This window comes from Cetorhinus maximus, chromosome 27 (assembly GCF_964194155.1).
Source record: "Cetorhinus maximus chromosome 27, sCetMax3.hap1.1, whole genome shotgun sequence".
Taxonomy (NCBI): domain Eukaryota; kingdom Metazoa; phylum Chordata; class Chondrichthyes; order Lamniformes; family Cetorhinidae; genus Cetorhinus; species Cetorhinus maximus.
In genome coordinates this window covers 15,902,920-15,929,137 of record NC_135905.1, presented here as the reverse complement: position 1 = coordinate 15,929,137, position 26,218 = coordinate 15,902,920, and the positions used below count along the sequence as shown (strand labels likewise).

Sequence of the window (26,218 nt, the reverse complement as noted above, 5' to 3'; positions counted from 1 at the left end):
CCAAATTGGCACACATACCAATAATAGCTCGTTTTCTTTCAGTTTCAGCCTCTTGTTCTACAACCTTTTGCCTCTGTGTAGAAATAAGCAACTGTGTCTTCTCTGCTTCCCTGAAATAAACAGTATAGAAAATGACAAGGCTAAGATGCTCACCAAGAAGCCACAAATATTGTGTGCTGTAATAACTGCTAGGCCTCCCAAGTGAAAATCCAATACACAAGTTTTGGGGGTCAAACAAGAAATTCCAAAGGTTGGAAATGAATTACTACGATTTTTAAACCCATTGGTGTGTGTGTATGTATACATCTGTGTGCATGTGCATATTTGTGTTGACACAGAATTTAAGAGATCAAGAGCAAATGGTAATCCATTTTGTATTAAGTCCCAAGGTTAAAAATGCGCAGAAATTTGCCAACAGTGGGACTTATCGCAGAGGTCACAAATAGCTTGGTTTTGAGGTCAAATGCATTGATTACACTCATATGTATTTAGAGACTAGCTTATCAATAGTTCAGCTATAGAAGGTATGTTTTGGTCTTATGCTTGTTTTAAACAACAGCAACTCCTCCTGGGCCACAGAATTACTTGATAAAAACTGATAAGTGTACAAAGATCATGGAATATAGATGGAAGTACATAAGTAAAGACAATGAGAGTAGGATGAACTTGATTTAAAAAGCTGAGCTTAACAACTACAATGTACAATCTTCTACAGCAAAGCATTGCTTCTACGTGGACTTTTGTTTAAAACTCTCATTCCTAAAGCAACAAATATTGAAGAGTTGATCTAATATTGCACAAGATTGCGAAGCAATCAACTTACATAAGTTCAAAATTTCTTCTAATTGCCTCTGGAATTTTAGGTTTTGTAACTCGAACAGCCTGTTGGTTCGCAAGAAAAGCACAGTTACTAAGAAAATAGACCTTTCAACAGAGACAGTCATTTCAATGGTACAAAAAATTCCTCAAGACTTCAGCATGTTAAATTGACCAATTCCCCTGAACTTAAGTAGCGAAACTTCCACATATCTCATTATATTGCAAGGGACAAAACCTTCCAAATGTTGTCTTTCAGGAAAGACTGAACATTTAAAATACCACACTATTCAACATGCTCCTTCGTCCAACTATTTTCTTTATTAGACCATCTGACAGTATAAAACTTTGGATACAGAAAGAACCACATCAAGTTTCAGTTAGAATTCAGTTCAAGTGAAGGAACTGAAAATAAGAACAAGGTTTAGAAAGTGCCTAAGGAAAATTGCATGGGCTCTCTGCAATTGATGAGTATATGCAAAGGGCACATCCTATAGACCTTGAAAAGGTATTGTAAAGTCAAAAATTTTTTCACTTACTTGTATTGTAAGGCCTGGTGCCATAACGGTTAAGTCTTTTTGTAAAGCCAATTTTAAGTTCTCATCTATTTGATCTAGAGCATAAACAAGACAAAATGTATGAATACAAACAAGGCTGAAACATGTATGCATGTAGTCATGTGCCATATTAAATCATTTTATTATTCAAAATGCCAATTAATCCAAGATAAAATTTCTAATTTTAAACATTGTTGTCCCACAATCGCTGCTTCCATGTACTGTACAATAGCAGAGGTTCAGTATTCCACATGACAGAGTGAAATTTGCAGCCACATCACCCATGCGCTGCTCTCACACCCATTTGTGACCCCCTCGGTGGCAAAGGTCTATGATCAGGTCCCCAACCTGCCCTCTCAGCAAAAGAATGCTGTGCAGGTTAAATGAAAACCAGATAGGTTGAGTAATATTTAGTATTTTACACTCCATCATCTGCTCTTCCAATCTAAAGCATTTTGCTTAAAATAAGACTATCAAAAGCAATTCCACAAACTGGGGTTCCTCATCATGCCAAGAGAAATTAAATCGCTTTTCATCTAGAATTACAATTACAGTTAACTAAATAATTCTAGCTTTTCACCTTTTCAAATGACTACGTGCAACTTTTTTGTTTACATTCAAGTGAACACTTGTTCACTTGGATTAACACATTACAGTATTATGTTTAATAGTGCATATTTACAACTTTTGGCTGATTTTAAACAATGTCAGTAAATGGAACAAATGATTGAAAGGTTTCATAAGCGAATAGCAACCTTCCATTACAATTAAAGGTCTCTTCAAATTAAGATTAATAAACCCTCACCAAATAATTCAATGTAGACCTCCTGTAAGGTGTGCACACTACAAAACTGGTTCAGCTCATGGTGAATTTTGTTGAAAATCAAAGTCTTGTCATAGTCAGCTGTGTAGTTCTTAGCAATATCATACACTGAAGGAAGCAAGAGAAATGTGTTATTGTTACATTTGTTCAATAATCGTGATTTTGCAAATTAGAATCATGGAATCCACAGATATCTACATCCAAATTATTCAGATAAGAGGAATGATATAGAAATTTGTCATCAATATAGGAGGTATGACAAACTGTAAGGTATAATACAGGAAGGCACAAAACACATTAGCAGAGTATATCAGCATGTCTGACAGCATCTGTGGAGAGAGAAACAAGAGTTAATGTTTCAGGTCTTGTGACCTTTTAATCAGAACAGACCTGAAAACTTAACTCAGTTTCCCTTTCCACAGACCTGCTGAGCACTTCCAGCATTTTGCTTTTTGCTGTTGTAGCAGAGCAGGTCATCGCTGGCAGATACAGTTCAATGTACACAAACGTAAGTACAGTTTGTGCTTGATAATTCAAAGTTGCTTTTTGTACTAAAAACGTTTGCATTATCCAATAATCGGTATTCAGTAACACAGCAAGTAGGAATTTGTGGATAAACATTTTCTCTAATACTCCGAATAAAGCAACTTCTATTTCAGAGTAAATTGTAGTACATTTTGGGAAATAAAGAACACAGGAAAAGACCTAAGGGTATCAATTAATAAATCTTTAAAAAGGCGACAGTAAAGATAGAAAATGCCATGAAATGGCAAATCACATTCAGGCATCATATATCGCGGCACTGAATACAAAAAGTGTAAATATCCTAGTCCCCTTGGGGATGATTACAGTGGCTCCTCTGTTGGCCTTAAGAGATACTTTTTCACCTGCACAATTGAGTTTGATTAAGGAAAAAGACATTAGCATCGTAGGAATGGAACAGTTCCCACATTCGTCATCAGTATTTCACACTCAGGTCAGATTCAGGTTAAAACTCCCAGCACGCACTTCAGCCCACCTCAACAAACCACACCAGTTTTAACAGTTAAACCGGTCACCTTAGAACCTTGTATACACTGAAAATGAAGAAAGCAACAAAAGGTATTTATGAAGCCCTGTTACTTGCTTAAAAACACTGGGGGAATAAGGCCGTGGCATTTTATGTTGAAGTCTCATTTCAAAAATTGAGGGCAACAATTCAATTTCTTATTCACTCATTTGGGGTTTGGCAGGTAAGATGCTGAGAGGGTGTTTTCCTGGCTGGGGAGTCTGGAACAAGGGTTTCACCATCCTCGAATAAGGAGTCAGCCGTTTAGCTCCAAGACAAGGAGAATTTTTTTCACTCAAAGGGTTGTGGATCTTTGGAATTCTCTACTCTAGGGTGCTCAAGTCATTAAGTGTATTAAAAACAGGAAAGACAATAGTTTTTTTTATACTATGGGAATTAAAGGATATGCAGATAATACGAGAAAATGAAGTTGAGGTAGCTCATCCACGATCGTACTGAATGGCAGGGCAGGCTTGAAGGGCCAAACAGCCTATTCCTGCTCCGATATCTTACGTTCTTGTGAAATAACTTGTTCTAGATAGCAGGTTGTGCCTTAATGTTGTTGGTCATTGTTTTTATAAGGAAGCGGATACACTGAAGCAAGTTAAATCCTGAATTAACCATTGTGGCTGAAGTCTCAAAAATTACAGGGCTCACCAAATGCTGACCTGCACTTGGAGCAAGGCTGTTTACCACCTCTATTCTGTCGAAATAGATCATGACACCGCCACTGCAAAGAAAAAAAGCAAAAATGTTAAGCATTTCTTAAAACAGATCAGCCATCAAAACAGCCTCAAAAGTTATGGTCTGCAACAAAATAACTAAAAAAGCCTTCTGTCGACCAAGAAGCACAAAATATTTTTAAAAAACACCTGCATGAAAAAACTCGTAAGGTAAACCACACAGGACGAATAAGTCATGATTCATTACACCTAACCCAGTTCCACCTGTTTGCTCGATTAGCTGCAGCAGTAAACAAGGTGAGGACATATTTCACAATTATATAATACACTACCTGGGTAGCATGCTTAGGACACAAGCACAGCTTCAATCTGTTTAATATGCCCATGTTATCAATCACTCCACCACTTCAAAATAAAATTCAATATTCAGTGTATTTTTAATGGGCAAACTGGTAAAATTTGGTTGAGTTATTGGCTCCACCAAAGCCATGCCATTTAAAAGTGCATTTAATCTTAGGTAAACTGCGTGAATCATTTAAAGCTGGTTACATGACTGCACATTGGAGAAACAAGTCTGCAGTTCACACCTGACAAACCTCATGCAGTTATGTTGCAAGTCACAGTGAAAGCTATTTCCAGACAAAACAAATAATACACAGGAAAATCTGATAAACTCTCCTCTCCCTAATTTATCCAATGCACAAACACCCATAGCAAGTTATTAGACAGTGGCACAAGCAGATTAGAAGATCACTAATCTGGCCTCAGGGTCGAATATGAATGTGTGCCATAAGTTCTTAACTATCCAAAATGATTTCTCCAAAGTGAAATACTACAATTGCAGTCAATAAATAAATCAAAAATGTGAATAATATTCCCAAGTGATATAACCTTAACTAAAAACCCAATGATTGAAAGAAGTTACTAAATCTAAGAACTTCTCCCAGCTCTTTTCTATAAATTCAAAAAAACTGTAGTCACACGAGGACCCAACCCATAAAACAAAAACGTAACATACCTCGTTCCACAAGGCACATTTTTCACTTCATCTGTTTGTAAAGTTGTCTGAAAGAAAAAAAATTAAATGTATTTTTAATATAAAAGTGTCCATTGTTACCATCAAAGTTCATGTATTGCGCTGGAGAAAATACATAGTTCAGTGGGAAACGACTTATAGCACCTCATCGCACGGATTAACTTAGATCTCCTGTGCTTACTGCTAGACTAGCTTCTATAAGCAATAGAGTTTCACATGAACTGAAAACATTTGTCTTTATTGTTCAATACGTATGGATTTAAATATCCCCCGGGTTTAAATTAAATCTTTCTTCCCTGCTCCCCAGCCACTCAAATTTAATCCCTTTCTGGGAAATATACGGTATTTCCATCACTTCATAAGGCAGAAAAATCAGAGCTTTAAACTACTGCAAGCAGACTAAACCTATCTGCACAAATGTTATTAATATACAGGCAATATACAATAGCATAATCAGATTTATATTCAATACAAATTGCATGTCATTTTTTTCAACCATCTCGGCATGCTAATTGCAGTATTCAAGATTTCTTTAAGCTCCAAATATGAGTAAAAGGGTAGAATTTGCTGAAGTAACGTTCATGGCTGGGATGATAGAATTGCACGGGAGCGGCAGAGACTGAATCCCAATGGCGGAAATCAATAGAGGAATTAAGTGGCTGGTGGGTCGGCAGCGAGGCAACAAACCGACAAGAAAGCGGTGGGAAACCAATTAAGATTGTTAAGTGGACAGTTAAGAATCATTTGCATGCTCCTGAATGCTGCCAAATGCACCTTTTGGAATTAAGCGAGTGACAAGCAGAGATCATGGGCCATCAGACCCCTGGCCAATGAAAGCTGGCAGTGTTGAAGTGAGGTGCCTCTCCAAGATGGTAGGTCAGCTATTTGGCAGCTGCCTTCCACTGGAGGATAGCAAGAGTTTGCAAAGTTGTAGTCCGAGGAGGCGTAGACATGGACTGCAGCAGTTAAAGGCGGCGGCTCACCTTCACCACCACGTTTTTATTACCCTTGAAAATGATGGCCTAGCCAGTGATACCCATGTCCTGTGAAAGAATTTTTTCTTTAAAACAATCGGAAGGGGAGGAACAGTCTGAGGGGCATACATTGGCACTTTAAAATCAAGGCTCAGCTGCCAGTGAAAGGGCTAAAATCAGATCCAGGAGATCACAAACTTGTTGGAAATGTGAGCGGTAGAGGAGCAGTGTTAAGAAAGGTGACTGCAGGCACCATTATTGGAGAGGAAGGAGCTGTAAAAGAGCACATTCCTGCTACGTAATTGGATGGGCCCCACACGTCACTTCCCCAAAATGGCTGGCTGCTACGATCATGGTTGCCCAGCCCTTTCCTGTATGCTTGGGAATTCCACCAGGAAGGGCCTGTCACCTGGATTAAATTCTACCCAATGTGTATTTGGATACCATGCCCAAAACCACATAAAACAGGCCTAGATCTCATTTTCTCTTTCTTCCATACTCCAATAGCTCACTGTCCAGGCTGGCTGATGAAGGAATGGTCACTTGGCTGATGTACCAAAGGGCAATCAACAGTCATGAAGTCACAGCCAAGCACTGGTCCTCAACAGCAGGTGGGGTAACAAATACTGGCTTTGACAATGATGCTCACATCCCAAGAAGAAATTAAAAAGAAAACCTAAGCCACAGCTCCACCATCAGTAGCTGGCTCCACAGCTTCCTTCCTTCAGTAACTCCATCTTTCTCTCCACCTTCAAAAGACCCAACAAGATCCTCTAATTGCTATCCATTGCAATATTATGTTCTCCCAGTTGTCCCTTTGAATTCAAACAGTGCTATATGGAAATATTCATTATCAATGCATTCTGAAGTGGACAAGTAAATCTGTGGCAATAAAAAAATGCATTTTGACTAATCATTACAGTTTCTACACTGTCAATGGTCTCTTAAACTGATTTCCAATAACTACGAAGGTCAATTCATAACACTGTCAAAACTAAAAAGGATTTAGGAAAAGAGCATTCCAGAAAATCACAACAGCAGTACAATTCTCAAAGCTATTACAGAATGCAAACCAGACAAGTCACACTGCATCCTACCTTGCACCATTTGGCAACTTGAATAAGGATTGCTAACCTGAACAGATCTGAAGGATGTAATGAATGGTATCATGATGTGGTATCCTGGGGAACTTGGACTGGCCAATAAAGCACCACCTCTAAAGAGGAGAAAGTTAAATATGTTTTAGCAAAAATAAACTCAAACAGCATCACACAAAAAAATGGTATCACATTGATGCAGCACACAACAGGTTGTTGTCTAAATTTCAGTAAAACTGTGTACTGAACTTGGAGAAATTATAAAGTATTAACAGCACAGAATCATGCCATTTGACGTGACAGGTGTATGCTCTACAGAAGCCTCCTCTAATCTTACTTCATCTCACCCTGAATGTGTCAGCCGTGGCTTAGTTGGTAGCATGCTTGATTTCGAAATACTTAGTTGAAATGTGATTGGCACTTATTTGCATACAGAACTTCTTTCCTCGTTCTACCTACGTTGTTGGCCACGTAGACCACCACTACTGGATCCTCTCCCTCCCACTGCAAGTTCCTCTCTAGTTCAAAGCGGATGTTCCGAACCCTGGCACTGAGCAGGCAACATAGTCATCTGGACTCCCGTTCTCGGTTGCAAAGAACAGCTTCTATCCCCCTGTCTATACTGTCTCCTACTACTGCTACAGTCCTATCAACTCCCCCACTTGTACCATGGTCAGTTTGCTCATCCACATTACAACCACCACTTTCATCCACACAGGTTGCAAGAACCTCGAACCTGTTGGACAATTGCAAAGGCTGAGGCTCTTCCACTTTTACCTTCTGGGTCCCCATAGCTACCTCACTCGCAGTCACATCTCCCTGTCCCTGACTACTGACCAAATCAGAAATCCCTACCCTAAGGGGTGTGACTGCCTCCTGGTACAAAGCATCCAGGTAACTTTTCCCCCTCCCTGATAGATCACTGTCTGCAGCTCAGCCTCCAGCTCAATGGCTCTGAGCTAAAGTTCTTCAAGCCGCAGACACTTACTGCAGGCATGTTTGCCCTGGATTATCCTGGTGTTCAGAAATCCCCACGTTCTGCAATTGCAACACATCACCTGCCCTGCCATCTTTGTTGTGAAAATTTATTATAAACTAATTAATAAATTAACACTGCTACTCCCAATTAACCTTTACTACTGCGAGTAAACCTTACAACCAATAAAACCTTACAATTACTAATAAATTACGTGAGTTTTGAAGATAACCAAGCAAAATATTCACCAATCACTTAAGTTTTCCTGTGGTGCCACACTTCAATTTCTCTCCGAAAATAGCCACGCCACTCAGAAGCCACAAACTGGGCTGGATTGGATAGCTCTTATAGGTAGTGGTTACTGCCTCTGGGTGCTCTTTTTCCCCCCAGTCTCCCAATCCACCTGTCATTACCTTGTTCACTTATCCAGTTCACTTGGATTTTTACTTGTCTTTCTTCCTTAAACTCCTTCATTTTTTTGTTTATTTCCTCTTTTTTCATTACTCCTCCCCTCAACTCCTGTCATTTCCTTCAATTATCTCTTGTTCCTCTTTTGCCTTTGAACTCCCACATTTCCTTGCATTTCTTCAGGTCCTCATTCCCAAACCATCAACCCACAGAGGTATCGAAGGAACGAGCAAAAGGCTGAAGGTGAAGCTTCAGTAAAATTCCAAGTCAAGAATTCTACATAACACACTGTGCCCGGGGGTACCAATCATCCTTATGGCACAGAGCGGAGACAAAAAAAACTCAACAACAAACAAAGTTGAAGGATTGATAAGCTTCTCTTACAGATCAATGTGTGGTTACTATTTCATTTTTTCTGCTTCATGGAAGCAAACCTTTCTGAAAGCATAATGACAGGCCAACAAAACCTGTTGATAGTTTTGTAATAAAATTTTAAAAAAGGATATTGGATCAATGAGTAAACCCATGCACGAAGCACATGGATCAGCAAATGATCCATTTCACAAGAAAATGCATAAGCTTAAAGTACAGCTGAAAACATTCTATGCCCCTCGATCTAAACAACTGATTACATTTTATAATGTCATAAATTAACTTGTGGGCTGGAGCAAATAACAAAAATATAAATAAAACTGTGTTTAAAAGCCATGCAAAGGATGAGTGATTTATACAACAGCTCACATCATTGCCAGTATCAACAACCATAAGCAGCAGAGAACTTGCTGGCCATCATTATAATCAATTCTCAACAGTCAATAAGCCAGGCATATCATGTAAAGAACTTTTTACTTTAAAGAAAATAATCTGTCAGAAAGGGAAAGTGAAACAAAAAGGAACTGTGCTGTTTCTCAGGGTACAATTTATTCCCTAGAAATCTTCCAGACTCATGCACTTAAGTCATCTGAATTATACTCTGTAATATTAAAAACAATGTAAACACATAAGTAATATGATTAATATGCTTCCAAATATTTCATTCATATTGACTGTTGGAATCATCTCTCTCAAGACTGAAGCTTTCTATTACAAGATGGAAAAACTTGACATAATCTGTACATTTGGATGTTGACCTGGGATTTTTTTTAAAGATCACCTTGGAATTGTCAACAAGCAGGCCTCTTCCAAGAATCACCTGACCTTTATGGTATTTCAGGAAGATCTGGCTGTTTGTTTGAACTTCAATCACTTTAATTGACGGGGAAAAAAGTTTGAAGACAAGCAAAGGTTAGTAACTTGCTGGAAGTCATACGGCAGAGAGAAAAACCTTGAGTTTTGAACCTGCTGGCTTTGAAGGCTGTCATGTTGGGGAACAAGCTGAGGAAGGAAGGCTACCCTAACTGGCGCACTTTCTCTCTACGTTGCCTGCAATTGTGTGGCTATCAACCTGTAGCCAGAGAACCCTCATCTGAGTGTAGCTAGTCTGCATTTGGACCTGCAAAGCAGAGACCAGTTGATGAGAACTTCCAGACATCCACCGGGACCAGCAGCCCATCTTCACATGAGGGTGACAGCATCGAGACCATGCAAACTTTATCCTTTATTTTATAACGCCCATTCTCTAAAGCCCATCTCTGCAGAGAGACCATTTGTCCTTTGTTTGTCTGCATGCACGTGTCTGTGCGCGCACGCTGGGGGAATTATTTAGGAGAGATAGTTAGTTCTACTTCCCGATTACAATCATGCTAACCAGTACTTGCAACTTGTTGAAAAGAAGTCGTGTGTTATAATAAACAAACAATCATTCTGAGTTTATTGGAAGAAGCCTGGGTGAAGACATTTTCATTCTGGGCACCAGTAGGGGAAATAGACGATTGGCTATTTTGGTGAGAAAATTAAACTTTTATATTAATGGCACAGTCTGCGTAGTAGTGAGGATCATACACACACTCCTCCCACCCTAGTTGTAACAAACTGAATGGGGCCTTAACAGTTTCCAAGGCAAAGAACTATTTGGTGGGTGGGGGGATGAAAAAGAAAATTGCCACTTGGACTTAAAATATATAGCATTTGGTGGAGGGGGGGGTTGGCGTAGCGATAATGTAGTAAGCCAAAGGCCCAGGTTAATGCTCCGGGGACAATGGTTCAAATCAGCTGGTGGAATTTAAATTCAATTAATTAATAAATCTGGAATATAAAGCGCTAGTCTTAATAGTGACCTTGAAACTACCTATCTAAATGGTAGTTAAAAAAACCCCACCTGGTTCATTAATGTCCTTCAGGGAGGAGATCTGCTGTCCTTACCCAGTCTGGCCTACACGTGACTCCAGACACCCACAATGTGGTTGACTCTCAACTGCCCACTCATTTGCATCAAACCGCTACAGAAAAGTTGAAAAGGAATAAAACCAGTCAGAACTCCCCCAGCACTGATCTAAACATCAGAAATAGCAACAGCACACCAGCCCTATGGACCTTGCAAAGTCCTCCTTCCTAACAGCTGGGGGGGTTTCTGCCAAAATTAGGAGCTGTCAGGACAATATTCAAGACCTCAGCTGAAGTGGCATGAATGTTATTTGCTACTTAAGTTCCAGGCAATGACCATTTCCAACAAGGGAGAATCTAACCATCTCCCCATGACATTCAATAGCATCACCATTCCTGAAATTAGCACCAACATCGAATCAGACTTGCTAAAGCACAGGAAGCAGCCATTTGATCAATCTTGTCTGTGCCAGCTCTCTGCACGAACAATTCACCTAGTGCCATTCCCCACCTAGTGTTACCACTGACCAAAAACAGGATAGGACTAGGCATATAAATACTGAGGATAGAAGAGGTCAGAGGCTGAGAATTCTCTGGCAAGTAACTCACCTTCTGACTCCTCAAACCCTATCCACCATCTACAAGACACAAGACAGGAGCATGATGGAATACTCTCCACTTGCTGGATGAGTGCAGTTCCAATAATATTTCAGAAGCTCGAAATTATCTGGAACAAAGCAACCCTCAATCAGCACCCAGTCCACCAACAGCACAGTGGCAGCGTGTACCATCTTTTAGAACCATAGAAAAGTTACAGCACAGAAGGAGGCCCTTCGGCCCATCTTGTCCATGCCAGCCCGAGGACACCCAGGTGCACTTTCTAATCCCACCTTCCTGCACCCGACCCATAGCCCTGCAGCTTACAGCACTTTAGGTGCAGATCCAGGTACTTTTTAAAAGAGTTTAAAGTTTCTGCCTCTACCACCAACTTGGGCAGCGAATTCCAGACACCCACTACCCTCTGTGTAAAAAAGTTCTTCCTCATGTCCCCCCTACACTTTCTGCCACTTATCTTGAATCTATGTCCCCTGGTTCTAGAATTCTCCATCAAGGGAAACAATTTTATCCTGTCCACTCTATCTATTTCCCTCAATTTTGTACACCTCAATCAAGTCACCTCTCAGCCTTCTTTGTTCCAAGGAAAATAACCCCAACCTATCCAATCTCTCCTCGTAGCTACACTTTTCTAACCCTGGCAACATTCTTGTAAACCTCCTCTGCACTCTCTCCAGAGCTATTATGTCCTTCCTGTAATGTGGTGACCAGAACTGCACACAATACTCCAGTTGTGGCCTCACCAGTGTTTTATACAATTCCAACATTATATCCTTACTTTTATATTCTATACCTCTACCAATGAAGGAGAGCATTCCATATGCCTTCTTTACGACCTTGTCTACTTGAACTGCTGCCTTCAGGGACCTGTGTACTTGTACGCCAAGATCTCTCACTTCATCTACCCCTCTTAGTATATTCCCATTTATTTTGTAATCCCTGTAACTGTTTGACCTCCCTAAATGTATGACCTCACACTTCTCTATGTTAAAATCCATCTGCCACTTTACCGCCCACTCCACCAAGCCATCTAAATCGTTTTGGAGATTATGCTTATCCTCTACACTATCCACTACTCGGCCAATCTTTGCGTCATCTGCAAATTTCCCAAATTGTGCCCCCCATGTTCACGTCCAAACCATTAATATATAACACAAACAGCAAGGGTTCCAACACTGAGCCCTGTGGAACACCACTTGAGACAACTTTCCATTCGCAAGGGCATCCATCAGCCATTACCCTTTGTTTCCTGTTACAAAGCCAACCATTTATCCAGTTTGCCACATTACCCTGAATCCCATGGGCTTTTACTTTCCTGACCAATCTGCCATGTGGGACCTTGTCAAATGCCTTGCTAAAATCCATGTACACAACATCCACTGCACTACCTTCATCAACCCTTCTCGTCACTTCCTCAAAGAATTCAATCAAATTTGTGAGGCAAGACCTTCCTTTAACAAATCCATGCTGACCATCCCTGACTAGTCCATGCCTTTCCACATGACAGTTAATCCTATCGCTCAGGATTGATTCTACTAATTTGCTCACCACCGATGTAAGATTAACTGGCCTATAATTATTTGGCATTTCCTTTAACCCCTTTTGAAACAACGGAACTACGTTTGCATTTCTCCAGTCCTCCGGTACCTCCCCTGTATCTAGTGAAGATTGGAAAATCATCCTCAGAGCATCTGCTATCTCCTCCCTGACTTCCTTCAGCAGCCTCGGAAACAATCCATCTGGCCCTGGCGACGTATCAACTTTCAAGGATTTCAACCATTCGAGTACTCTTCTTTACTATTCCTTCATGGGATGTGGGCTAGACCAGCATTTATTGCCCGGTCTTATTGCCCTTGTGAAGGTGGAGGTCTACTGCCTTCTTAAACCACTGCAGTCCATATAATGAAGGAACATCCAGTGTTGTTAGGAAGGGGGTTCCAGGATTTTGACCCAGCAACAGTGAAGGAACAGCGATATAGTTCCAATGGTTTGTGACTTGGAGTGGAACTTGCAGGTGTTGGTGTTCCAAGGCATCTGCTGCCCTTGTCCGCCAAGGTGAGAGGGGTTGTGGGCTTGACAGGTGCAGTGCATCTTGTAGATGGTACACACTGCTGCCACTGTGCATCAATGGCAGAGGCAGTGTATGCTGAAGGTGGTGGGTGGGGTCCCAATCAAGCAGACTGCTCTCTCCTGGATGGTGTCAAGCTTCTTGAGTGTTGGAGGAACTGCACTCATCCCAGCAAGCGGAGAGTATTCCATCACACTCCTGAGTTGTACCTTGTAGATGGTGGACAGGCTGTGGGGAGTCTGGAGTTGAGTTACAAGTTGAATTCCCAGCCTCTGACCTGTTGTTGTAACCACAGCATTTATATGGCAGGTCCAGTTCAGTTTCTAGTCAATGGTAATCCCCAGGATGTTGATATTTGGGAATTTAGCAATGGTAATGCCATTGAATGTCAAAGGGAGCTGGTTCAAAGGTTCTCTTATTGGAAATGACCATTGCCTGGTATAAATGCTACTTGGCACTTGTCAGCCCAAGCCTTTATATTGTCCAGGTCTTGCTGCATAGAGACAAGGGCTGCTTCAGCATCTAGTGCTAAACATTGTGCAATCATCTGCGAACAGCCCCACTTCTGACCCTATGATGTAGGACAGGTCATTGATGAAACAGCTGGAGGTGGTTGGGCCTAGGAAACAACCCTGAGGAACTCCTGCAGTGATGTTCCGGGACTGAGATGACAGACCTCCAACAAACACATCTACTTTCCTTTGTGCTAGGTATGTCTCTGACCAACGGAGAGTTTTCCCCGATTCCCACTTTTAGTTTGGCTGGGGCTCCTCGGTGCCACACTTGCTGCCTTGATGTCAAGGGCAGTCACTCTCACCTCACTTGAGGAGTTCAACTCTCTTGTTCAAGTTTGGACCAAGGCTGTAATGTGGTCAGGAGCTGAGTGGCCCTGGTGGAACCCAGACCAAGTGCCTGCAAGCAGGTTATTGCTGAGTAAATGCCACTCGATAGCATTGTTAACGACACTTTCCATCATTTTGCTGATGATTGAGAGCAGACTGAAAGGGCAGCCATTGGCAGAGTTGGATTTGTCCTGCTTTTTGTGGACAGGATTTAACTGGGCACATTGCCAGGTTAGATGTGCTGAGGCAGCTTGGTTAGGCACACAGCAAGATCTGGAGCACAAGTCTACGGTACTATTGCCAGAATGTTGTCAGGGCCCATAGCCTTTGCAGTATCCAGTGCCTTCAGCCGTTTCTTGACATCACGTGGAGTGAATTTAATTGGCTGAAGACTGGTATCTGCGATGGTGTTCAACATGGAGTACTGATCCCATCAGCTGAAGATGACAGCAGGTGATAACCAGCTGGAGGTTTCCTTGTCTGTGTTTGATCTGATGCCACGAGGCTTCAGGGTCCAGAGTCAATGCTGAGGACTCCCAGGATAACTCTCCCAATACTATATAACATTGTGCTGCCACTCTGGTGGGTCTGTCTTGTCGGTGGGACAGGACATACCCAGGGATAGTGTGGTGGTGTCTGGGATGTTATCTATAAGATATGATTCAGAGAGTATGGCTATGTCAAACTGTTTGTCTGTAGGATAGCTCTCCCAATTGCGGCACAAGACCCAGCTGTTAGTAAGAAGAGTTTTGCAGGGTCAATATGTCCAAGTGTGCCATTGTCATTTCCAGTGCCTTGGCTGATGCAGGGTAGTCCGTTCAGTTTCAGTCCTTTTAGATTTTGTAGTAACTTGATACAACTGATTGGCTTCCAAGGCCATTGCAGAGGGCAGTTAAGAGTCAACCACATAGCTGTGGGTCTGGAGTCACGTGTAGGCCAAACCAGGTAAGGATGAGGATGGCAGATCTCCTTCCCTAAAGGGCATTAGTGAACCAGATGGGTTTTCCTTTTTAATGACAATCGACAATGGTTTCATGATTCCAGATTTATTAACTGGATTTAAATTCCACCATCTGCCGTGGTGGGATTTGAATCAGTGTCTCCATTAGCCTGGGCCTCTGGATTACGAGTCCTGAGAGATTATCACTACGCCACCGCGCGCACACCTCCCCCCAAACAAAATGCACTGCAGTAATTTGCAAGCCTCCTTCAACAGCATCTTCCAAACCTGCGACCTCAAGCACCTAAAAGGCCAAAGGCAGCAGATGCATGGGAACACCACTGCCTGCAAGTTAGCTTCCAAGCCACATACCATCTTGCCTTGGAACTATATCACTGCTCCTTCAATGTCACTGATTCAAAAACCTGGAACTCCCTCATTAACAGCATTTGAGTGTACCTAGACCAGATGGACTGCAGTGGTTCGCCACCAAGTTCTCAAGGGTTAAGGAGGCTCTGGATAGGTAGATGATGGGCTGATAATGTAGCATGAGTGCCTAATATATCACTATGCGTATTGCTGGAAAAAAGAGACACGTCGAAGCTTTTCCTCTTGCTCTCATCAGGACACTTCACAAGAATACCAATATAAGAGAAAAAGGGTGAGGCTGAACCAGTGTCTTATATTGGTCCTGATGAGTACAAAACAAAAAGCTTCAACATGTCTCTTTTTTCCAGCAATACTCAAGTCTGTATGACCAAATGACTATATTACTATGCATTTTTCCACATGCATGTCATAAATATTCAGTTTTCATCATGATTGCCAAGGGATCCATCAAGAGTAGGAAGATGAGGGAATAATTCTGGTCTCCTCTTTTGGTAGAGAACACAGTAAATGCAAGTTGGTAAACAATTTTAAGCCAGTTTCTAAGACAGTTGTCATGAAACTATTAACGTATGTAATATTTTGGAAAACATTTTTCTTTTAAAATAGAGGTTTAGACTGGGGGTCTGTCTTAATTGGATTAAAGCCAGCTAGTCTGGGTGCTTTGATGGGTACTGGTTTTGATATGGAAGAGAGATAGCGTGCATTTGCATTTTTTGAAGAGAGCATTCAAGAAGTGGAGTAAAAACTTGACACCTAGCTAGCAGGCAGATACCAAGCCTTATGTTTATATTACTAATAAATTTGGTACTACGAAAGGGGTTTCATTGTTGAAAAGTGAAGTTCAAAGAGGTTGTTGATACAATGAGAATTAATATTCAATCGGGCTGGTAGGTATAACTTCAGCAGTTTTCAGATGTACAGGGCAGAGGCAATGTAAGATCAAAAGGCAGCTGCAAGCCTCCAACTGGCTCCACAGTGAAAAGAGCCTCATTCTGAATTCGTAAGGTGAAAATGCTTTGCCTGGCGTTTGGTTAAGTCTACGTTGCTGTTGCCTTAATGGAGATGAGTTTGGGAATTTATTAGAAGTTATGATTGTAGTAATTTGTAGCCATGTCTACATTAATTTTAACCTGTATAAATTAAAACAATTTAGTTTAATGTAAAGCCTCAAGAATTAGTGGTCTGATTCCTGAGTTTAAATTAGAGTCACATCTTAACATAACATTTAAAATTATTGGTTATGACAGTTGTTTAAAAGTTTCCCTCTGGGATTTTTTAAATAACTCCGCTTCACCAACTGCATGGGTCATAACACTGTTGTAATGATTACTTTAGAACAGATATCCAGAAATCTAATCTACTCAATTAAATGACTGCCCTACATCCAAGGAAAATACCAAGGTTAGCGTAGCTGTACTGGTGCACTGGTGTAACATGTCAAATAAGCCGACAGGCTTACTACACGTGTATCTAACCCATTTTCTCTTCTCCTTCAAAAGATGAGCGGAAAAATGTAGAAAATCAGTCCATTAAGTACCATCCCTGTAAAAAGTTTCATGGTTATTACGAACAAAGCTTCTGAGCAAGGATTGGATGGTGGTGGGCAGGGAAAAAACATTCTAAAGGGTACATAACCTAACTATTAACTTATCTGTTCTCTCCATAACAACCGAGTTGTTCTTTCGCCTGCACTTTCCATTTCTTGGTTTCACATTTCCAACAAAGAGACTTCACACCCCCACACTACCATTATATATAAATCAACTTCTCACTTCTGAAATTCACCAATGGGATCAACTATACATTCTGAAATATCTATTCTGAGGGAAAATTGGAATTGCTTATCAAATATCTAAATTTACTAAGCAAATTTTGACAAGTTGGTCTGCTTACATTTTTTTATTTTATAATCTATATGCTACATATCCTCAAGTCTGCTTCCACTAAAATTATTTTAATACCTGTAGTAAATGCCGAGATGCCCCTCTTCAATCTTGTGTATGGAAGAGTAAAGGAAGAAAACTACCACTCCAGTTAATGCAGCCACGATTGCTCCAACATGAGTCATGGTCATCTCGCCTTACCTGCAAGAAAGGATATGTAACAGCAGATCATAATGAAGCAAGGCGAGACTGAAACAAATATTTCACAATAATAATCTGATGTATAAGTTAGGATTTACTTCTCCAAAGATGAAGGCATGGAATATTCAGAAATGAACATGTGCCGGAGAAGCAATTTTATATCATAACTTTGTAATATCGGAGCAGCTTAAGCAGGATTCTGACATTTGATTAATTAGCAAAATGTTTAGCAAAACCTATTTATACTTTTAAAAATGACAATTTTATGCACTTATTTAACACCTTTAATATAAAATAAATTAAAGCACCAGAATCTTATGCTTAGTCATCTGGAAACTGATCAAAATTAAACTTATGCCCCATTTCAACATGGGGACATTTTTTTGAAACTCTCAATTTCTTGGCAGCACCAGCATTTTTTCTGAAGCATTGTTGAGATTACTCTAAAAAGGCATCTGCAAAAGGTTTTAACTTTGCCAAGTAAAATTTCCACCCTTTTTCTTTGAATCTGATCCAGTTTCAGGAATCCAAAGTTTTGGCCAGTTACACGTAGTCAATTTCAAACCCAACTTCCTGGTTTCTTAATCATCTTCAAGTACAAAAGTACAATAATTGTTGTCAACAGTGAAACATGGACATGGTAGAAGAGGAGAGCAAAAAAAGAAAGATTCCAATGCAGTAAAAATTACCTGCAAGTTGCTTAGTAACTAAAGTAAAACCTATTCGGTCAAGATGGCTTAACTGGTTTCTTACATGCTGAACCAAACCATAAACTATTACATTTGAAGAAACACTGGAAATTGTACATGTAGCAGTCAATAATCAGTTAAACATTACTTCTCCCAAGAGTTAAAAATAGTACAGATACTGTGCCAAACATTGCTTTTAAAAGGTTGAGAATTTATTTCCAACATTATAACATAAATGCCTGGTCTTAGTTCAAACATCATTTATATATTCAGCAAAGGCCTTTTAAAACACACTTCAAAATACAATATTGGATTGCTTTCCCCAATCAAGATGCAGCTTCAGAAATTAAAATCACAGGCCATCAACTCGGTTGAGTCAGGCATTCTTATTATCAGGGAGGTCTTGAGGTGCAGTGGTTGCCTCTTTACCTTTGGGCCAGAAGCCCTGGGTTCAAGTCCCACTTCAGGGCTTGATGGCCATGGAAGATATGTGCATAACCTGGCCAAACAGGTTGATTATCAGACTGTAAATCTTTCCAACATGCCTGATGGCAGGAGCTAACAGCAGGAGAGTTTCCTGGTCGGCCATACTGCAGAAGGCATTGCCAAACCACCCAAGTACTTTGCCAAGCATAATCATGGACCAATCCAATGGAAGTCCATGGTTGGCAACACCCTCTTAGGGCATGATACCTGATGGAGAGCATTCTTAGTATCATTGCTTAATTAATTACCTTAATACACTAATTTGCTGATAGCAGACACCCTGATATTTAAATTTCTAAAACATGTATTGAGGCCGATGTCTTCCAGCAGCAGTTAACAATTCTGGTCACATGTTGGGGACTGTTACATGTAGGACAACAGTTTATTCACGAATGATATCAAAAGTTAACAAAATAGAAAGAACCAAGTAATACAGGCTAAAAAGACTATACAATTTTCACAAGACAGAGGGACTTGCAAAATAGTGTTGAGAAATAGCTAAAGAACAAAGTACTGCTAATTTTCCAGTACAGTATGGAATAAATTGTACTTGCAATATTTTTTTGAAATCAAAATCATACATGTTAGTGTAGTCTCAAAAAGGTCAATTTGAAGCAAGTAATGTTAAAAAACATTCTGGGAACAAAGTTGTAAGTATTGTCAGTGACTGTGTGGAGAATTTCCAATTGAGTATAGATGATTATTTTAAATCAAGGACTATCTCATAGGTAGTACCTATCACAATGCATTCCAGGTCCAGGTTGCTATTATCTTGTAGCAAATCAGAGCAGGAGTTTCACATTGCTCGATTTCTTTGGTCAGGAGATACACTTTAGGTATATGGAAAATGCCACAGGTGTACACAGTGGCTCTACAGATCCTGCAATCAACATTCAGTGTCACAGGGAAATAAAATGGCTTGGCAAAGTTCTGCGCACATGAACCAGGGACTGTCCAAGAGCCATATAAAGTTAATGTTGTACACATTTGTTTGCTCTTTAGCTTGTCCATTGACATTTTCACCAGGTGCTGGGCTTTTATTTCCATACTTTTAGTATTATATTGAGCTGATTCTGAGTCAGCTATCGTTTTGCACCATTGCAGCAGCAATGCCAAAGCTGCTGTGTGTGTAGACATTAAAGCCAGTGTGTGAACCTAACCCAGAAGTAGCTCTTTAGCACGTTCAGCATATTATGATCCTCAATTTCACTTTAGGGTTTTGATTTCCTGTTTATTATAGAATAACATTTTTTAGTTTTATGCTATCTTCTGGTGCTTTAGCAATAGTCACTCCAAGACCATAAGACGTAGGAGCAGAAGTAGGCCATTCAGCCCATCGAGTCTGCTCCACCATTCAATGAGATCATGGATGATCTGATAATCCTCAACTCCACTTTCCTGTCTTTTCCCCATAACCCTTGATTCCCTTACTGATTAAAAGTCAGTCTATGTCAGCCTTGAATATATTTAATGACCAAGCCTCTACAGCCCTCTGTGGAAAAGAATTCCAGATTCACTGCCCTCAGAGAAGAAATTCCTCCTCATCTCTGTCTGAAATGTGCGACCCCATCCTCAGATTACGCCTTCTGGTCTTAGACTCTCCGGAAGGGGAAACAACCTCTCAGCATCTACCCTGTCAAGCCCCCTAAGAATCTCATAAGTTTCAATAAGTTTCATTCTTCTAAACCCTGATGTGTACAGGCCCAAGCTACTTGATCTCTCCTCTTAAGAAAATCCCTCCATACCTGGGATCAACCTAGTGAAGCTTCTCTGGACTGCCTCCAATGCCAGTATATCTTTCCTCAGATAAGGGGACCAAAATTGTTCACAGTATTCTAGGTGTGGTCTAACTAGTGCCTTGCATAGTTTCAGCAAGATTTCCCTATTTTTATACTCCATTCCCTTTGAAACAAAGGCCAATATTCCATTTGCCTTCCCTATTACCTGATGAACTTATATGCTAGCTTTTAGGGATTCATGCATGAGAACTCCTAAATCCCTCTGTGCTGTAGCTTTCTGCAGTCTTTTGCCATTTAAATAATATTCAGCTCTTCTATTCTTCCTGCTAAAATGCATAATCTTACATTTTCACATATTATATTCCATCTGCCAAATTTTTGCCCATTCACTTAACCTGTCTACATCCTTCTGTAGACTCTGTCATCCTCACCACTTGCCTTCCCACCTATTTTTGTGTCATCCGCAAACTTTGCGATAGTACATTCACTTCCCTCATCCAAGTCATTAACATATAGTAAATAATTGTGGCCCCAGCACTGATCCCTGTGGCACTCCACTAGTTACAGGTTGCCATCCTGAAATTGCCCCCCTTTTCCCAACTCTCTGTCTTCTATCAGTTAGCCACTCTATCCATGCTAATATATTACCCCCAACATCATGGGCTCTTATCTTATTAAGTAGCCTTATGTGCAGTACCTTATCGAATGCCTTTTCAAAATCCAAATATATTACATATACTGGTTCTCTTTATCTATCCTGCTTGTTAACTCCTCAAAGGATTCTAATAAATTTGTCAGGCATGATCTCCCCTTCATGAAGCCATGCTGACTCTGCTCCACTATATTATGCATTTCTAAATGCTGTTATTAGATCCTTTATAATAAACTCTAACATTTTCCCAATGACAGATGTTAAGCCAACTGGCCTATAGTTAAAAACAAAAACAAAAACAGAAATACCTGGAAAAACTCAGCAGGTCTGGCAGCATCGGCGGAGGAGAGCACAGTTGACGTTTCGAGTCCTTATGACCCTTCAACAGAACTTGTTGAAGGGTCATGAGGACTCGAAACGTCAACTGTGCTCTCCTCCGCCGATGCTGCCAGACCTGCTGAGTTTTTCCAGGTATTTCTGTTTCTGTTTTTGTTTTGGATTTCCAGCAGCCGCAGTTTTTTGCTTTTATTTTTTGGCCTATAGCTACCTGCTTTTTTTCTCCCGCCCTTTTTAAATGAGGACATTATATTGGCAGTTTTCCAATTTTCTGGGACTTTTCCAGGTTCTAAGGATTCTTGAGAGATTACTATCAGTGCATCCACTATCTTTGTAGCTACTTCCTTTAATATCCTAGGATGCAACCCAAAAGGTCCAGGGGACTAATTGGCCTTTAGCCCCATTAGTTTCACTAGAGAAAAAGTACTAGGGATAGTTATTGTACTTATTTCACCCCCCTTTGCCCCTCGATTATTTAGTATTTTTGGAATGCTATTAGTGTCTTCTACAGTGAAGACTGATGCAAAGTATTTATTTAACTCCTCTGCTATTTCCTGGTTCCCCATTATTATTTCCCAGCCTCATTCTCTAAGGGGCCTATATTCACTTTGCCCTCTCTCTTCCTTTATATACATTTAAAGAAGCTCTTACTGCCCATTATTATATTACTCGCTAGTTTACCCTCAAAGTTTATTTTCTCCCTCTATTATTTCTTTGGTAATCTTTTGCTGGTTTTTAAAAAACTTTCCCAATCCTCTGACTTACCACTGATCTTTGTCACATTGTATGTTTTTTCTTTCAATCTGATACTATCCTTAACTTCCTAGGTTAACCATGGTTGGTTTATCCCCTGCCGAGAATCCTTCTTTCTCACTGGGATATATCTTTGCTGTGAGTCATGAACTATTTTCTTAAACGCCTGCCATTGTTCATCAACCATCTTTTCTGTTCAACTCCTTTCCCAGTCCACTCCAGCCAACTCTGCCCTCATTCCTTTGTAATTACCCTTATTTAAATTTAGCACAGTTGTTTCTGACCCAAGTTTCTCACTCTTAAACTGAATGCTAAATTCTATCATGTTACAGTCGCTGTTTCCAAGGGGATCTTTTACTCTGAGATAATTTTTAAACATGCCTCATTACACATTACCAGATCTAAAATAGCCTGATCCCAGGTTGGATCCACAACATATTGTTCTAGGAAACTGACCCGAATACACTATGAATTCTTGCTCGTGGCTACCTCTGTACTAATTCCATTACTTCGAGTATTTTTATTTGCTTTGTCCCTCTTGCAAGTTAGAGTAATTATTATGTGACGGCATCACTAAATTGTTCAACAAAAGCTGGAGCTCTGAAAGTCTCAAGAACCAAATATCAGACACAGCTTCTACTAAGCTCCCTAAGCACAGAGGTAACAGCATTTCACTACATTAAAAGGCTCTCATTTCCACTTTAGCCCTCTCAATGTGTACGGGCATATACGAAAGCCCTATCTTAATTCTCTATCCCCAACCCCCAACCTATCCTCAATCCCATCATCCAAGGCTAGCCACATTTCCGCATTCCAATATGAATTTAGTTCAACCACTACCTTCCTGCTCTCACAATTGTCCTACTAAACCAATCTCTCTATATTGTTCTCCTGCATTTGTACATCATTTGCTCCCTCTATCTTTTAGCGCCATTAAAAAAGGTCCACAAAAGACAAAACCCATTTACCTTAGAGGACCAGTGAATGCAGGAAAGCCAGGTGCCAATCACTGACATAACTCAAAAATAAAAACATATTTGTCCTGAATTATCCTCCAGGTCTAGGTGACATTTCCAGAAGTTTATCTTCAAACTGTCACTGACAGGGAGAGTACCACACATTGGCAGTTGACAAAACTCTCAAAAGGAATTTTAACCATCCATCTGGTTGTCTGCTTATATCATCCAGAGGTTTAACATACTGTCACTGGTTTAGTGTGGATCTTGATACAGTAGGTCCAATTAACCAGATATCAGGACTTATGGCATTAAACCTGGTTTGCTTATCCCAACACCATACACACCTCAAAAATTTAGTTTAAATGGAGCTTAATTAACAAAGCTATACTTATTACAGCTTCCAAGTACCTTCAGCCTACAGTTTCTAATGCAGAATGGCTTGAAATCAGACACTCAATGCAAATTAATCAAATTTGCAGCTGATACCAAACCAGGAGGGTTAGTGAGCTAGAAAATAGCAGCTCAAATTACAGAATAACCTAAACAAAAAAGCTAAGCGGACAGAACAGAGGCAGATTAAATTTTATATCGGTATATGTGAAGTGCAATACTTAAGGAGAAGAACCGGAAAACATAAAACGCCTTGATTGAAATAGCAAAAGATGAAGCTGAAAAAGGCCTTTGTACACCATATGCAAAATGGCAGAGTGCCAAGGGATCATTAAAAGAAAAAAGAACTTGCAATTATACAGCACAACCAATAAAATGCTTCTGAAGTGTAGTCACTGCTGTAATATAAGACACAGCCAATTAGCGCACAGCAAGGTCCCACAAAAAATATTGCACAAATAACCAGTTAACCAACATCAAGAAAAAGCGGAGGTATAAATATCGTCGAGGAAAAATAGCATTGTGGGATCTTTGACATTCACTCAATTATTCAGCCAAAACAGTAGAATGCATCAGGAGATTTGATCACACTTTGCAGTGCTCTGGTCAGAGCAGACGAGCACTGTCCAGTTCTGGTCACTGAAACATTTACACCCTGGAGGCAATACATAAGTCTTAGCAGTTCTCAATCATGAAGAAATTTGGACTCCTTAATCTTGAAAGTAGATGGGTGTGAGTGATTTTATAGGAGATTTACAAGATATAAACAGTGTGGAAAAGGAAAATTACTTTAAATTGTAAGAGTAGAACGGGTCACAGGTTCAGGGACTCTCAAATGATTAACTTGCCTCCCAAGTATGCACCATCCTCTATGTAAAGTAAATTTGAAGCTCTTAATCTCATTAACAAACTTTCCTATCATTTTTGCATATGCCATGTACTTGCACCTGGCATTTTTAAGTTTGTTCAAACCTATCAAGTGGCACTTTCAGGCAATTAGCAACATGTCAAAACATCCAAGTTATCCCAACTGCACCCAAGAAAAGGGAAAACTTTTATCAGCTAGTAAGCTCACATTTATAACTCAAGCAATTCACACCAAGCAGGGGAGGTGACTGAAGCATTGAGATAGGCCTTACAAAGCTGAGAGGATCAGTAAAGCAAAAATAAAGCTTAGGAAGTGAATTGTCAGGAGAAAACAAAACATAGCACATAAGTTGGAACAACAGAGGGATGACAAAAACTCAGAACTGGATAAAACTGCACCAATCAGGGAGAGTAAAACCTGCAGAGTTTAAAAGTAAATACAATAATTTAAAAGTCTATTATGATTAATTAACATGGGGGGGGGTGTAATCAGTAAAAACAAGAGAGCTGACTGTACAGGGTACGAATCAAGAGTTCTGCAGCTTGTCTGGAGTCAGGAAAGGGGAATTATTGGAAGATTGTGTTCTGGATGAAGATAAAGGCACAGAGCAGGAAATTAACACAATTATGAGAATTTAAAACAGTTTCGACATAAACAGGAAGTATTTAAACATAGCTTCACATGCAAGTCAACTGGGGGAAAAATGCATCCATTCAGTTACAGTTTAAAATGGTGTTGCCTGGAAAGCTGGGGGGGGGGGGGGGGGGGGTTTGCCTCTCCCTGCAGCAGGTTTTCGTTACCAAGTTTTAAAATAAAACATATGTAATTTTTTTTTTCCGTATAAAAGTTGCTCGCTGGAAAGGGAAATGGAGGGAGCGCGCATGGGGGTGGGGGGGTCAAGCGGCCCACGAGGCGCCCACTGGGCCTGGGCCTGGGCCGGGGCCGGAGCCTCACTCACCGGGACCCGGCCCGGGCCCGAACCCGCATCTCCCGCTCCGCACAATCCCCGAACGCCGGTACTCACCGCCCGCCCGCCGGCCGGCCACCCCAATCCTGCCTATTGCCGCCGACACAGCAACTTCTGACTCACCCGCCCGGCCCCCAAACACATAAACACACCCACACTCACCAGCAGCAGCTCCTTCACTACCGGGTCAATTAACAACCCCTCCTTAAAGGGGAGGTCCCTGCATCCCCTTTAACTGCACTGCCGACAAATATTTAAGACCTTCACTCATGAGGGAAGAACTGATACATCTTCTATCCTACACTGATGTGATTTTTTTTTTAAAAAAGTCTCATTACTTTCAACAATCTGATATTCCCAACTGTCAGAAACCAAATGACTTTTGATTTTAAAAAAATAACCTTTCAAATTGCACATGCATGTTGTACAGAAGAGGAAGCAGTTACAAGGAAAAAATGTGACCTTCCTGGAATTAAATTAGTACCATCAAAAGCAGTAGTGGCCATGCCCATCAGGGTTCTGAGTGCGAGACATTTTGTTGACCATTGCCTGCACGCAGGGCTGCCAGATTCCGCTGGTTTCTGTCCACGGTTTTTTTTTCCTACCGGTATTACTAAAATGATACACATGCAAAGTACAGGTATGAGAAGTAAGGTGCATGCTGATTGCACACAACATTGACTGTGAGAGCCATGCACTCCCTCTGCATCCAATCAAAGCACTGCTACGGTTCAATTGGCACACCCTGCAAATTATTATT

General features: G+C 40.6%; 1 protein-coding gene across 3 annotated transcripts in view; it reads right to left on the bottom strand.

Annotated features, from left to right (window-relative positions):
- LOC144668611 (erlin-1-like) overlaps positions 1-25,618 on the bottom strand; it is a 34,999-nt gene extending 9,381 nt beyond the window's left edge. Inside the window, exons 1-9 of one of the 3 annotated variants that reach the window (XM_078530798.1) lie at positions 25,516-25,618; positions 17,497-17,619; positions 7,072-7,153; positions 4,946-4,992; positions 3,913-3,974; positions 2,179-2,304; positions 1,356-1,429; positions 824-882; positions 19-110 (exon numbers count right to left, since the gene is read on the bottom strand). In XM_078530798.1, the coding sequence (XP_078386924.1) occupies positions 19-110; positions 824-882; positions 1,356-1,429; positions 2,179-2,304; positions 3,913-3,974; positions 4,946-4,992; positions 7,072-7,153; positions 17,497-17,609 (655 nt within the window). In that variant the 5' untranslated portion in view covers positions 17,610-17,619; positions 25,516-25,618. Of the gene's footprint in view, positions 1-18; positions 111-823; positions 883-1,355; positions 1,430-2,178; positions 2,305-3,912; positions 3,975-4,945; positions 4,993-7,071; positions 7,154-11,289; positions 11,408-17,496; positions 17,620-25,449 lie in introns of those variants that run through there. The other 2 variants (XM_078530799.1, XM_078530800.1) reach the window with 2 other exon arrangements.
- Between the last annotated feature and the right edge of the window lie 600 nt (positions 25,619-26,218).